At 45.2% G+C, this 16310-nt stretch overlaps 1 protein-coding gene across 3 annotated transcripts in view; it reads right to left on the bottom strand.

The window, feature by feature from the left end:
• The window catches only part of LOC119972322 (corticotropin-releasing factor receptor 2), a 342731-nt gene that overhangs the window by 79550 nt on the left and 246871 nt on the right, over positions 1-16310 (bottom strand). For all 3 annotated transcript variants that reach the window (XM_038808841.1, XM_038808842.1, XM_038808844.1), the window contains one exon: positions 3239-3345. In XM_038808841.1, the coding sequence (XP_038664769.1) occupies positions 3239-3345 (107 nt within the window). The remainder of the gene's footprint in view (positions 1-3238; positions 3346-16310) is intronic.

Raw genomic sequence — 16310 nt, 5'->3', positions numbered from 1 at the left:
ACATTCCTTGGACGCAGAAAAATACTTTTCACTGTATTTCGGTACATGTGACCATAAATCAAATCAAAATCAAATCAAATCAAGAGGAAATTGGATTTGGGAAGGAGACATTTGCAGGGCTAGGAGGAAAAGGAAAGGGAATGATACTAAGTGAAATGCTTCTTTGGAGGGCCAGCACAGATAAAAGAGGCTGAATGGCTTCCTCTGTAATACAACCATTGCATGATTCTGAGGGAGAAAGTAATGGAAGGATTTGCTGGTGGGTGAGGTGAAGTATGGTTGGAGGAGGCTGCTGTATGGTTAAAGGAGGCTGGTGTGGAGCATAAAGACTGACATTGATTAGTTGAACTGAATGGACTGTTTCTGTGCTGTACATTCTATGTAATGAGATGTTGATTATATGCAGCCATTAAAAAAATAATTGGCTTTTACAAAATCGGGAAGTGAACTGTCAAAATAGCCAGTGGGTTTCGAGCATTTTAAGCAGCGCCTTTGTCAGAGATGCTGTGGTGATGATAAATACTACCATTTCTCTGATATAAGCTTACTAATATATGTGAAGAAGTTATAAATGGTGTGGACTGTAATTGCATTTAAATCATTGAAGAGGAGTATAAATAGGAGAAGAAGCCATCTCAGTTGGTTTGTGTACCAAGGTACAGTGAAAAGTATTGTTCTACGTACAGTCGAGGCAGATCGTTCCATACATGAAAAACATAGGACATATGATAGATACGCAATGTAAGTACTTCGACACAGATATCAGGTGAAGCATACTGAGTGTAATACTACACAGTGGAAAAGATGAGTGGAGAGATCAGTTCAGTCCATCAGAAGGTCATTCAGGAGTTTGGTAACAGCAGGGAAGAAGCTGTTTTTTGAGTCTGTAAGTGCATGCTCTCAGAATTTTGTATCTTCCGCCTGAGGGAAGAGGTTGGACGGGAGAATAACCCTGGTGGGAGGGGTCTTTGATTATGCTGCCCGCTTTCCTAAAGCAACGGGAGATGTAGGCAGAGTCAATGAATGGGTGGCAGGTTCACGTGATGTACTGGGCTGTGTTCACGGCTCTCTGTAGTTTTTTACGGTCTTGGGCCGAGCAGTTGCCATACCAGGCTGTGATGCTGCCAGATAGGATGCTTTCTATGCTGCATTTGTAAAGATTGGTAAGAGTCAATGTGGACATGCTGAATTTCCTTAGTTTCCTGAGGAAGTATAGGCGCTGCTGTGCTTTCTTGGTCATAGCGTTGATGTGGGTGGACCAGGACAGATTTTTGGTGATGAAATGTCCATTTATGTCCAGCTAAATAGACATCATATTGTACCAATTCAGTCTCTCACTTATACATAACAAAAATATAAGATGCTGGAAATATTCAGGAGGCCTTGCAGCATCTTTGAAGTGAGGAGCAGGATTAATGTTTCAAGTTGATGACCCTTCATCAAAACAGGGAGAAGCTAGAAATATAGATATTGAGATTGAATGCGAGAAGAGTTAGCCATACAGGGTCAGAGGGAATGGTGATGGCGGAAGTAAAGGAGCAAACAAACAAAAGATTTGCCTAGGGCAACTGTTCTGCTGCCTGAAAGAGAAAATAATAAAGAAACCTTAACAGGCCAAAGAAAAAGAACGAGGGCCAGAGATTACGGTCTGACATTGTTGAACTCAATAATCGGTGTTCAATTGAAGGATGAGGTGCCTCCCTCCCAGCAAGCAGAATTTTGTGAGATGCCAGGGGGTCTTGCCTGCTGGCTGGAGATTTGGCGAGAGACCTGTGCTGCCAATTTTATGAAGGCCCTCCCAATCCCCAAATTAAACAGGTAATGGTGAGGCCAACGGTGAGCCTTTCTCTATAATCAAGACCCTGGGGGTGGAGATCTCGCTTATCAAGAGCTACCAGCCAATTGGTGCCCAATAGCTCGAGGCCTGGATTTTACAGGCCTGGCGTGGCAGGTCCCACTGTGGCTTATACGACGGACCATTCAAACTGCCAGTCATGTTGGAGGGACCAGAAGGTCCTGCTGTCAGAGGGGCTAGAAAATTATAGTCCTTCAATTCAGTGGCGCAGAAGGGGAGGCAATGGTCGCTGCCGGAAGGACAGACACTGGAGCCTCAGGATTATGTTGTGATCCAGGCCGGAGGTAAGTCACATTGGGATTGCAGGGTAGGCAGCAAGGGCAGGACTTTTGGTTCTCAGTGGCTCCCCCTCCCACCTGCCTCTTTCCTAATGTCCAGTCCTTCGATCAGGCACAGAGTGCCTTTGATGAGGAACGCCACCACCCCTCCGCCTCCGCGCCTCCGCGCCCCCCCCCCCCCCCCCCCCCCCCCGCCGAGGTGACAAGCACTCCACACAGTTGTAGCTGTCATTCACACCTCATAGCAAAAGGCCCGCCTGCAACTGGATTAAGTTGCCCCTGGGCAAGTCCACCACGCGCCTGCTTGCTGGAACTTAGTGCGGATGGAGGTGGGAAGGCAGCAGGTCCTGCTGTGCCACCATCCCAACAAAGTACATGTCCTTCCCAAATCAAAACTCACCACCAGTGAGAGCACAAGATCCACCCAGAGTTTCTCTTTTTGGGCTCTTTTATTTACATTGCTGTCAATGAATAATCAATAAAACAATAAACCAAGGTCATATCTGATAAGTGGACAAGAGGAGGAAACACATGAATGGAATGATGAATGTGTACTATAAATTGTTGTGGATGAGATTTCTAGAAACTTGAAACACAGATGGAGCCTGTTATGGGAAACGTGTCTCCTCTCCCAGAAGGACACAGACGTTGAATTAAATAATTGGTCAGTTTAGCCGGGAATTACAACCTTCTTGTACAAAAATGCAGAATAGTACAAAAATGCAGAATAGTACAAAAATGCAGAATACAAGGACAACTGTATATTTTCAGTTAAGTTGCTTAAAAACAAATTCAGAAGAAAACCTTCACAGGAGGAATTGTAAAAGTACAGAAATGTACCAACTGAGAAAACTACAGTTAGAGAATCAATTGCGCTGTTTGGAGGTGGATAGTTAGTTGACAAGTATTAAGGAGCACAGAGAAGGCAAGGTAAGCTGGAATGAGAAGTGGGCAGCTAACAAAATGTAAGGCAAACTGGATGAATTAGCCTATTCCTGTTCTATTTTCCAAACATATCATCGTTCACTAAGGTCAGATTTGGTGGCCAATTGTGAACATCCTAACACATCTTGTTGGCTAACGAAGTAATGTCAGATTCACACACCTCAAGTAAAGAAAAAGCACAAAGGCGACGATGAGGGCTCCAACCGAGATGCAGTGACCCAGATAGTTGATGATCAGGGCGATCTTGAAGTGGACCGGGTATTTCCTCTGAAACAAAACATACATTTTTTTTTCTAAGTTGTTTTAGATAAAAGTCTTGATCATGCTTTAATTTTAATAATAAGAGGCATGTGGGCCACTTAGGCGTTTGCACAATTGCTCAATGCGAGAGCGCCAGCATACCGAGGCCTAGAACTATTTTGACTCTAGGGCCTTATTTAAATATTTAGGCTCTGATTCTTGCCTAATCATGGCATATGGCTAAACGCGCTCTGATTTTTGCCTAATCCTGAGGCAAAGCAGTCCCACAGATTCCTTGTTTTTAAAAAATTAATTTACGTATATGGGTGTCGCTGGTTTGGCCATCATACAATGCCCACCCCAGCATTTGTTGCTCCCCCCCCCCCCCCCCCCCCCCCCAGAAGGAAACTTAGAAAAACATTTTAAACTTGCATTATTGGATCCACTGGACTGGAAGCCGATGCTGTCATTCAGGTTAACTTCCAGGTGGGAAACCATGAAAGCCAAAAAGCACGTATTGGTGAAAGCTCCAGATTGTGGGGGAAAACCAGAACATCTGGTTTTTCTGTCCAAACCTGTAACCCTTTGCTGTTGTTAATGGCTTCTGGTAATATTCAGGCCTCACCTTTCAAAGGGTTAAATGAGCAAACAACTAAATATAGTACATTGGAAAATGTTACGATGATACTTCAGTAGAAGACAAATGTGACATCTCTAAGTATACAATAAGAAATATACTGAAAGAAAAATTCACCCTAAAACAAGAAGCTCAGAATAAGTAAATGTATGTGTAATAGCAGAAGAACAATAGAGAAAATGTACAAGTTCTGTAGGAAATGGAAGAGGCCTGCTGAGATGAATATAAAAAACCCAATATTATAAACCGTATTCACAGAAGGACAGAAAATCATAGAAAAAAAGCAAATGACAGCAGAGGCCAACTACACCATCATATTATTTAAATTAAAGGACAGGCAGAAAAGGTTTCAAACTGAGGAAGGAAATTATTCAGAATGATTACTCCCTCTAGATATTCCAAAAGGAAGACAGAAGCACCATGACCTCTCCAAATAAAAAATATTCTGAATACGATCAATGACTTCACTACGAATGAGATGGACATCCGGGCCAGGCTAAAGGGTTCAAAGCAATTGGTGCTGATAATTATCATTTGTGTGGAGATTTGTGAGATACTGAATGTTATGACTGAGTCAATGACTTCTGGGGATCCGTTACTAAGTTGAAAAGAGTCCGATGTAGTGCCACATTCAAAAAGGGTGACAAAATGGATATTGACCCATTTGTCTCCTATTCCATGTAAAATTATAATCCGCATTATTTTAATATGTTTAAAACGAATGGGTGAATGCCGCCTGATGAATGAATAACTATCTAAAATCAAGGCTAGTCTGTCATGGTAAGTATTTATGTATGTTTATCCAACTTTGTTAGCTCATTGAACATTAGTGGATCCTCAAATATAAAGATGTTTATTTTCAAATCTGAACAAGCTAGATTAGTTTACAATAGTGTCTTGCCTTATAATCATGACGCTAATTCCCATTGCTCAGCAAGTTTGGGAATAGTAAACTGTTGGTCTCTGGAAGCTATAACATTCAAAATTCCCAATCCCCATTCAATGATCATCTTTGACTTAATTGATTCTCTGGTATATCAGACCAACAGGTATTTTATGAGCAGTCATTTTCACTTTTCAATACAACTCTGAAACCACTTCACAACTGGATTCATCGAACTGTTAAATGTTACTGCACTGCGCTGAATAAGAATGTGTCAGCTGTCACTACAAATGTTGTTCTATGGCGTTCCTACCACCAAAACTGCACAATGGGGATTAAGGTACAAACTTCAAATGATCCTCTGTCAGTCCATTTTTTTTCTATAAATTTAAAGTACGCAATTCTTTTTTTCCAATTAAGGGGCAATTTAGTGTGACCAATCCAACAATCCTTCACGTCTTTGGGTTGTGGGGGTGAGGCCCACACTGACATGGGGAGAATGTGCAAACTCCACATGGCCAGGATCAAACCCGGGTCATCAACGCCGTGAGGCAGCAGTGCTAACAACTGCACCACCATGCCACCCCCATGCTGTCAGTCAATTTCGGGATGGGAAACTATCGTGAAACTGCAGCTGATCGATACTCTCCCAAGAAATGTATTTCTTTGTTGAAAAAAATATTATTGACTTCAAAAATAGTATGCGAAATATAGATGACGAGATTATGAAAATTGGATTTTTGTCACAGTGTTGATATATGTATTTGTATACATGTGTATTTGAATCACTGTCTGTGCTTGCATATCTATGGTATCATCCATGCTTGAGTATGTTCCTGGTTTAAGTGTAAAAGTGTTTGCTGTTTTAAAAAAAAAGGCGAGCAGGTGTTGGAAGGGACCAGGGCCAGTCCATGATAAGCTAAGGAATACAACCTTTTGGTCAGATTGACTAAATTCATGAATACTCTATGAGTTATACAGTGATAAAATGGATTGCCTGACTTTAGGGTGGGCAAAGGTACCAGGCAGAATGGCACCCAGACGGGGTCTACCGGTCCATCAGAGGCCCCTGGGTGGCGAGGGATAGTGCCAGCTGGCCCCCTGAATATGGGTTCCTTGGCACTGCCACACTGGCACTGCCAAGTTGCCCAGGTGGCAGCACGGTAGCATGGTGGTTAGCATAAATGCTTCACAGCTCCAGGGTCCCAGGTTCGATTCCCTGCTGGGTCACTGTCGGTGCGGAGTCTGCACGTCCTCCCAGTGTGTGCGTGGGTTTCCTCCGGGTGCTCCGATTTCCTCCCACAGTCCAAAGATTGCGGGTTAGGTGGATTGGCCATGCTAAATTGCCCGTAGTGTCCTAAAAAGTAAGGTTAAGGGGGGGGGGGGTTGTTGGGTTACGGGTATAGGGTGGATACGTGGGTTTGAGTACATAGAACGATACAGCGCAGTACAGGCCCTTCGGCTCTCGATGTTGCACCGACATGGAAAAAAAAACTAAAGGCCATCTAACCTACACTATGCCCTTATCATCCATATGCTTATCCAATAAACTTTTAAATGCCCTCAATGTTGGCGAGTTCACTACTTTTGCAGGTAGGGCATTCCACGGCCTCACCACTCTTTGCGTAAAAAACCCACCTCTGACCTCTGTCCTATATCTATTACCCCTCAATTTAAGGCTATGTCCCCTCGTGCTAGCCACCTCCATCCGCGGGAGAAGGCTCTCGCTGTCCACCCTATCTAACCCTCTGATCATTTTGTATGCCTCTATTAAGTCACCTCTTAACCTTCTACTCTCTAACGAAAACAACCTCAAGTCCATCAGCCTTTCCTCATAAGATTTTCCCTCCATACCAGGCAACATCCTGGTAAATCTCCTCTGCACCCGTTCCAAAGCTTCCACGTCCTTCCTATAATGAGGTGACCAGAACTGTACGCAGTACTCCAAATGCGGCCGTACTAGAGTTTTGTACAACTGCAACATGACCTCATGGCTCCGGAACTCAATCCCTCAACCAATAAAGGCCAACACACCATAGGCCTTCTTCACAACCCTATCAACCTGGGTGGCAACTTTCAGGGATCTATGTACATGGACACCGAGATCCCTCTGCTCATCCACACTACCAAGAATTTTACCATTAGCCAAGTATTCCGCATTCCTGTTATTCTTTCCAAAGTGAATCACCTCACACTTCTCCACATTAAACTCCATTTGCCACCTCTCAGCCCAGCTCTGCAGCTTATCTATGTCCCTCTGTAACCTGCAACATCCTTCCGCACTGTCTACAACTCCACCGACTTTAGTGTCGTCTGCAAATTTACTCACCCATCCTTCTGCGCCCTCCTCTAGGTCATTTATAAAAATGACAAACAGCAACGGCCCCAGAACAGATCCTTGTGGTACGCCACTCGTAACTGAACTCCATTCTGAACATTTACCATCAACTACCACTCTCTGTCTTCTTTCAACTAGCCAATTTCTGATCCACATCTCTAAATCACCCTCAATCCCCAGCCGCCATATTTTCTGCAATAGCCGACCATGGGGAACCTTATCAAACGCTTTACTGAAATCCATATACACCACATCAACTGCTCTACTCTCGTCTACCTGTTCAGTAACCTTCTCAAAGAACTCGATAAGGTTTGTGAGGCATGACCTACCCTTCACAAAACCATGCTGACTATCCCTAATCATATTATTCCTATCTAGATGATTATAAATCGTATCTTTTATAATCCTCTCCAAGACTTTACCCACCACAGACGTTAGGCTCACCGGCCTATAGTTACCGGGGTTATCTCTACTCCCCTTCTTGAACAAAGGGACCACATTTGCTATCCTCCAGTCCTCTGGCACTATTCCTGTAGCCAATGATGACCTAAAAATCAAAGCCAAAGGCTCAGCAATCTCTTCTCTGGCTTCCCAGAGAATCCTAGGATAAATCCCATCAGGCCCCGGGGACTTATCTATTTTCACCTTGTCCAGAATTGCCAACACTTCTTCCCTACGCACCTCAATGCCATCTATTCTAATAGCCTGGGTCTCAGCATTCTCCTCCACAATATTATCTTTTTCTTGAGTGAATACTGACGAAAAGTATTCATTTAGTATCTCGCTTATCTCCTCAGCCTCCACACACAACTTCCCACCACTGTCCTTGACTGGCCCTACTCTTACCCTAGTCATTCTTTTATTCCTGACATACCTATAGAAAGCTTTTGGGTTTTCCTTGATCCTACCTGCCAAAGACTTCTCATGTCCCCTCCTTGCTCGTCTCAGCTCTCTCTTTAGATCCTTTCTCGCTTCCTTGTAACTATCAAGCGCCCCAACTGAAACTTCACGCCTCATCTTCACATAGGCCTCCTTCTTCCTCTTAACAAGAGATTCCACTTCTTTGGTAAACCACGGTTCCCTCACTCGACCCCTTCCTCCCTGCCTGACTGGTACGTACTTATCAAGAACATGCAATAGCTGTTCCTTGAACAAGCTCCACATATCCAGTGTGCCCAACCCTTGCAGCCTACTTCTCCAACCTACACATCCTAAGTCATGTCTAATGGCATCATAATTGCCCTTCCCCCAGCTATAACTCTTGCCCTGCGGGGTATACTTATCCCTTTCCATCACTAACGTAAAGGTCACCGAATTGTGGTCACTGTTTCCAAAGTGCTCACCTACCTCCAGATCTAACACCTGGCCTGGTTCATTACCCAAAACCAAATCCAATGTGGCCTCGCCTCTTGTTGGCCTGTCAACATATTGTGTCAGGAAACCTTCCTGCACACATTGTACAAAGAACGACCCATCTAATGTACTCGAACTATATCTTTTCCAGTCAATATTTGGAAAGTTAAAGTCTCCCATAACAACTACCCTGTTACTTTTGCTCTTTTCCAGAATCATCTTCGCCATCCTTTCCTAAGTAGGGTGATCATTGCTCGGCACAACATCGAGGGCCGAAGGGCCTGTTCTGTGTTGTACTGTTCTATGTTCTAAGAGCGCTGCCAGGTAACAGTGCAAGGTGACAAAGTGGCACTTCCAAGGGTCAGGGCCCGAGGGGAGGCATGCCCATGAAAGGCGGGGATTACTAAGGTGGGAGAGGTGTGCAGGGCAGGTAAGTAAGTGGGGGGGGGGGGGGGGTAGTAACATGGGGGGGGGGGGAGCCCCGGGCCACGGGGTCCCATAGGAGGGTGTCCTCACTGAGGGGATGTGGGGTAGTGCCCATATGTGTAGGGCTGACATTGCCCATGTGTGGGGAGTTACATATGCTCACTTAGAGGTGGGGCACTCTATCAAAATGGTGGCCCGATCTCTGAATTCTGCTCCCCAGTGCTGACCTAAATTCTAAGTGTGGGATGAACCGGTGAGAAACTCCCTAGGGTTCATAAAAAGGCCTCAGGACGCGATTCTCTCAAAAGGGAGCAAAGTCCGCTAACGAGCGCATTTAGCCATGTGTGCTCGCAGTGTCGAGAAACACATGGCTATTCAAAGCAACTCGCGTTGGATAATGGGCCTGAACAGTGTCGAGACCGCACATGGCTCCGTTTTGTACAGTGGGGACCTCCACTTTCTAGTAGTGAGAGATCGCCATTTTTAATTGGCGTTCCCAATCTCTGAGGCTCCCGAAACAATCCCCAACTTCACCCCCAGTCGACTGCACTATGGGAGGGTCCCCGGCCCACCCCCTCCCCTCCAACTCCCATTCCAGGCAACCCCAGCCCGATCACGTGCGCAGAAATGCTAGCTTGGCACCTTGGCTGTGCCAACTTGGCACCCTGCCAGTGCCTATGCCATCTAGCAGTGGCACCCTGGCAGTACCAGTCTGGCACCCTGGTGGCACTGCCAGAGTGCCCAGGTGGCACCAGCAGTGTCAATGCACCACCTTTCCCAAAGGGCATGCAGCTGGGGGCCTCCGATCCCGTGGGAGACCCCCACAAGTGCCATTCCATGTGGTCCCTGTTTGAGGGGACCAATGCTGAATGGCGCTCACCTGAGGTCTCTGAGGAAAAGGGGTCGAATTTCAATGCCTCAGGTACCTCAGGAATCTGCACATTAGAGTGAGGCTTACTGCCTCACTCTATTGCAGATCTGCTCAAATGTGATCGCACCCATATTCACATAGTAGATCGTGGGAGCAGAATTTCCCGGTGTTCAACAGCCATGCTCCGCTGCGGCGAGCTGCTTAGCAGGCGCAACCTGGCCGTTGGATCGCACCCTAAAGGTTGTTTGATGGCGATGGGGAACTAAACTCCCTGAAAAACCTGCCACAAATGAACTTAGAAATATTTCCGTTAAGTTTTGCCCCCCCCATATAAATGTCTGACAGAAATGTCTTAAACTTGTCTTTTCGTGCATACTGAGAGAGAATTCAGTATGCAGTATGCAGTAGGTATTTTTGCATTGAAACAACTGTTGCTTGCTTCCAAAGCCAGAAGCGACTAGGGGCTTTTCATAGTAACTTCATTGCAGTGTTAATGTAAGCCTACTTGTGACAATAAAGACTATTTTATTATTATTATTTATTATATATGTGTGTGTGTGTGTGTTTGTTACAAGTGCAAAGATGGATTTTGTGGTCACAAAGATTGAGAGCATCTATTCAGCTGAAATTCCCTCCAGTTAAATATTGGGAAGACCAAAGGGTTTTAATTGGGCCAACCATCGTCTTACTCACTGATCGGAGAACCAGTCAGGAACACCCATCAGTTCTGTGGGTGAGGTCCAATGGAACCAAATACCCTTCAATCCTCCCAATTGAGACCCTGAGCAATAACGTCCTGCCCACTGACAGCTACTGGCTAATCAAAGGCTAGCAGCTCATCATTGTCGCCAGCGCCAGCCTCCGATATGCTCACTGATGAGTCTAATTGACATTCTGCCTTCGGTAGGTGGCAATCCCGTGTGAGTTCCTTCGGCCCTCCAACTTAATTGGGGAGGTGTGCTTCCACGGGGAGACTGACACCAGGCATCTCCTATGGTTCCAGCTACAATGCACTGCAATACAGCCCACTCTGTGGTTGACCTGCACCACAAGCTTCTTTCCCTAAGTATTAACTCCATCCCTCTCCCTGGGCACTGTCCGAGCTTTTGCAACATTGATGTCCAATGTGGCCCTAACGTGAGATTCTAACCATATCCATCACCCGTCCCTGACTTCCACCTCTATAACATTACCGATCCCTGACTTCCACCTCTATAACATCACCCGTTCCTGACTTCCACCTCTATAACATCATCCATCCCTGACTTCCACCTCTATAACATCACCCGTCCCTGACTTCCACCTTTACAACATCACCCATCCCTGACTTCCACCAATATAACATCATCCATCCCTGACTTCCACCTCTATAACATTACCCATACCTGACTTCCGCCTCTATGACATCACCCGTCCCTGACTTCCACCTCTATAACATTACCCATCCCTGATTTCCACCTTTACAACATCACCCATCCCTGACTTCCACCTCTATAACATCATCCATCTCTGACTTACACCTCTATAACATCATCCATCTCTGACTTCCACCTCTATAACATCATCCATCTCTGACTTCCACCTCTATAACATCATCCATCCCTGACTTCCACCTCTATAACATCACCCATCCCTGACTTCCACCTCTATAACATCATCCATCTTTGACTTCCACCTCTATAACATCATCCATCTCTGACTTCCACCTCTATAACATCATCCATCTCTGACTTCCACCTCTATAACATCATCCATCTCTGACTTCCACCTCTATAACATCACCCGTCCCTAACTTCCACCAATATATCATCACCCATCCCTAACTTCCACCTCTTAGAACATTACCCATCCCTGACTTCCACCTCTATAACATTACCCATCCCTGACTTCCACCTTTATAACATTACCCATCCCTGACTTCCACCTCTATAACATTACCCATCCCTGACTTCCACCTCTATAACATTACCCATCCCTGACTTCCACCTATATAACATCACCCGTCCCAGACTTCCACCAATATATCAACCATCCCTAACTTCCACCTCTATAATAGCACCCATCCCTGACTGCCATCTCTATATCATCCATCCATGACTTCCTCATATATAACATCACCCGTCCCTGACTTCCACCTGTATAACATCACCCATCTCTGACGTCCGCCTCAATAACATCACCCGTCCCTGACTTCCACCTCTTATAACATTAACCAGCCCTGACTTCCACCTCTATAACGTCACCCATCCCTGACTTCCACCAATATAACATCATTCATCCCTGACTTCCATCAATATAACATCATCCATCCCTGACTTCCACCAATATAACATCACCCGTCCCTGACTTCCACCAATATAACATCATCCATCTCTGACTTCCACCGGTATAAAATCACTCTTTCCTGACTTTCCACCTCTATAACATCATCCGTCCCTGACTTCCACCTCTATAACATCATACATCCCTACCACTGTCTCAACTCATCTACTGCTGAAACCCTTATCCACACCTTTGTTAAATCACCTCATCGGCTTCCCATCGTCCACCCTCCATAAACTTGAGGTCATCCAAAGCTCTGCTGCTCATATCCTAACCTGCACCAAGTTCTATTTAAACATCACCCACGTGCTTGCTGATCTACATTGGCATCCTGTTAATAAATGCCTTAATATTAAAGTACTCATTCTTGTTTTCAAATTCACCCATTCACCCCTCATAGACCTGAAACCTCTTCCTATAACATTGAAATGTTTTTTAAAATACATTTAGAGTACCCAAGTCATTTGTTTTCCAATTGAGGGTCAATTTAGCATGGCCAATTCACCTACCCTGCACAACCTTAGGTTATGGGGGTGAGGGCCACGCAGACATGGGGAGGATGTGCAAACACCACACGGACAGTGGCCCGGTGATGCACGATCAATTGAACAAAGACTAGAGTTGGATACAACTGAGGTTTTATTGCTCTAAGATGTGTGGCCTCCCACAGCAGCTGGCTAAATGGCTGCTGCATGGAGGACACACATATTTATACTCCACCTACTGGGCGGAGCCAGCATGCAAGGACTACCAGAGAACCTGTAGTACAGGTCCTACCATACATCACCTAATAAAGGTGTAACAGTGGTTTACCACATCCGGGGCCTGGATCGAACCCGGGTCCTCCGCGCCATGAGGCAGCAGTGCTAACCACTGCGCCACCCAACATTGAAACCTTTGTGCTCCTCCAATTCAGCTCTCCTGACCATCCCCAATTTGTATCTACAATTGGCAACTGTTGCCATCAGCTGGTTAGGCTTTAAGCTCTGGAATTTCCTACATGTCTCTACCTCTCTCTCCTCCTTTAAGAGATTCCTTGAAACCTACCTCTGACCGAACTGACGGTCATTTGTCCTAACGTCTACTTGAGTATCTCAGCATCAAATTTTGTTTGCTGATGTCACTGTGGAATGCCTTTCCTCTTTAAATGTGCTATATAAATGAAAGCTGTTGCAGATATGTACGTGCATGTTTGGATACACATATATAATATATACATGTGTGGTGTGTATCTGTTTGTGTGTGCTTCTTAATGTGTGTTTAGATACTTGTATTTGCACTAGGTTGTGTGTGGTAGCAGGTAGTTGAAAGAACTTGTTTAGCAACTGCCAGGAGTGTTGGTGAACGTCTCGATTGTTCTGTAATTATCAACTTGTCAAGTTGTTCTGTTGTTCATGATAAAATTGCTCAAGCATCGTGAAGCCCTTTAGTAGATTTCTTGTTGACTCCTGTCAGCTGGTTGTGCTGCCACGGTTACTGAGCAAATAATTGGGCTTCTATGTTCCTGTAGAATAATTAACCATTATGAGAATTTCCATCTGTTTAAAAAAAAAAATTCCTTCTAAATTTCTTCGGGTAAATCATCTGTATAATGATATAAAGGTTTAATGTATTCATTTCACATTATCCAAGCTTTTTACAAATTAGTGCATGTGTAGAAATAGCCCCCAAAGAAACCTAGTACACCCCTCCACCCTGGCTAAAACGTCTGGGATGAGTCAGAGGGGCATTAAGATGGGACTTTCAGCCCATCTGGGCAGGAGGTCCTGCCTTTGAGAGCTGTAAACCAATTAAATGATCAACTGGCTGAAAGTTCTCTGGTCTCAACAGTGCCACTGGGAGCAGTGGCCATTGCTGGAATGACAACAATCCAATATCCAAGGTTGTGGGGGTGAGGGTGAAGCCGTGCCCGAATGTGGCAATCTTCGGGGTATCAGAGCAGCCAGAGCTACACATGGGGAACATGGCCGACGCCCTCGCTTTCGCTTCCCTAATCGCATGCCGGAGAATCCTGCTCAGCTGGCGATCAGCAGCACCACCCACAGCTGCAGACTAGCTCAAAGATCTATCGGAATTTCTCCACCTGGAGAAGATCAAATACGCCATCCGAGAGTCGGAGGAAGGCTTCCTTCCTGCATGTGGGGCAATTTGACGGCAAACAGATTTCTAACACAAACAGCTCGCTTGACGGACACCTGCTGTTTCTTCCAGTTAAAATTCAGCCCACTGTGTTTGCCAATCTATTAAATTATGGCAGGCGTTGCAGTCAAACCCCTTTCTGCTCTCAGCTGAACAGCATTTGCCTGAAGAACTTCAGTGGACAGCAATCATTCTTTTCTCCAGCCCAGGGTTTCTCACACCAATGGTCCACTACCATTCCATGGGCACTCAACCATTGCTGACACCATTAATACTCTACCATTGCTTATGTTAAAATCTGCAAGTATGGCACAGACCAATGATTGAATTTGGTATAATCCACTTACAAACAAAACTACTGGTTAAAATACTCTTGTGTTTTACCAGAATTAAAAATGTGAGCAGGTGGCCAATTAGTAATTGTCCAGGAATGTCTTTCTTGAGCCAGGTGTGATAGTGGCACTGGTGGTGGAATTTACTGGGCAATGGGGAAGGAACAGAGATGTTGGAATAATTGAACAGCCCTTTCAAAGAGCCCACAAAGACACAATGTACAAAATGGCTTTGTTCTGTGATGTATTATTCTGTTACACTAGATTAGATTTTCCTTCTCTTCCAGTGGAGAGTATCTGGATTTCCCTTTCATTTACATACATTGGGCTAATACTCATGATGATGGCATGAGGCCCTTAAATGGGCATTAATTGGCAGAGCGAGTTGGGGAGGGGGTGGGGGCGTGACACTTTGGCTATCCCCTTTAATTGTCATCGAGGCTGATTCACTGTCTAATTAAGAGTCGCAGATGGGTTGTTGAAATTGGAGGAACAAGGATTTCCACCTTGAGAGGAGCACCACGCTGCAATAATGCACAAGTAACTGAAAAGGTTAACAGGAAACAAAAAAAGAACAACGGATAAAAGCAAATTACTGCTGACCCTGGAATCTGAAAACAAAGAGAAAATGCTGGAAAATGTCAGCAGGTCTGGCAGCATCTGTCGGGAGAGAAAAGAGCTAACGTTTCGAGTCCAGATGACCCTTTGTTGACATCGGCTGAGATTTTCCAGAATTTTCTCTTTTGGTTTTAGAAAAAGAACAAGGGTGTTTCCCATTACAGGACAACACAACATTTGGCCACATTTGCAGCAAGGCAGGCAGGACCTGTAGCCTTGCCTGGACTGCTGACGCCTCAGGCAGTTAAATGTGACCTCCATCAGGTAGATGGAAGCTGACTGATTCCAGATGGCCTCATTTAACTGTTCTTAACAAGGCTTCTAATAAGTTTAATTGGCTGCCCCACCTTGTGGTTGGGAAAGGTGGGTGGCAGTGGGCAGCCCTCCTTTGCCCCGAAATCACCTCCCTTAAAATAATTGATGTTGGGCCAGAAAACCGCATGCCACACAATGCTCACATTCTCAGACCCTATCCAGCTCCTTTATTCTCATTATGTCCAGCATTTTCTGTTCTTATTGCATATTTCTGTCCCGAGTATCCCGAGGGGGGCCTCACGGTAGCATGGTGGTTAGCATCAATGCTTCACAGCTCCAGGGTCCCAGGTTCGATTCCCGGCTGGGTCACTGTCTGTGTGGAGTCTGCACGTCCTCCCCGTGTGCGCGTGGGTTTCCTCCGGGTGCTCCGGTTTCCTCCCACAGTCCAAAGATGTGCGGGTTAGGTGGATTGGCCATGCTAAATTGCCCGTAGTGTAAGGTTAATGGGGGGATTGTTGGGTTACGGGTATACGGGTCACGTGGGTTTAAGTGGGGTGATCATTGTTCGGCACAACATCGAGGGCCGAAGGGCCTGTTCTGTGCTGTACTGTTCTATGTTCTATGTTCTACTTTGATTTCACATAAATACAGCTTTTATTTTGCTATTATCGCATTGGAGGTTTTGAGTGCTAGGACATCTATGTGTCAAACTCGTTAGTAATGGCTAATCACACCCTTCTACCTCTATGGAAACAGACCCATTAGCACATACAATGTTCACAAAGCAAAGTTAAACTGATTGAGCTAACAAAGACAGA

This window comes from Scyliorhinus canicula, chromosome 10 (assembly GCF_902713615.1).
Source record: "Scyliorhinus canicula chromosome 10, sScyCan1.1, whole genome shotgun sequence".
Taxonomy (NCBI): Eukaryota; Metazoa; Chordata; class Chondrichthyes; order Carcharhiniformes; family Scyliorhinidae; genus Scyliorhinus; species Scyliorhinus canicula.
The sequence above is the reverse complement of the archived record's forward strand: the minus strand, read 5'-3'. Positions and strand labels throughout refer to the sequence as shown.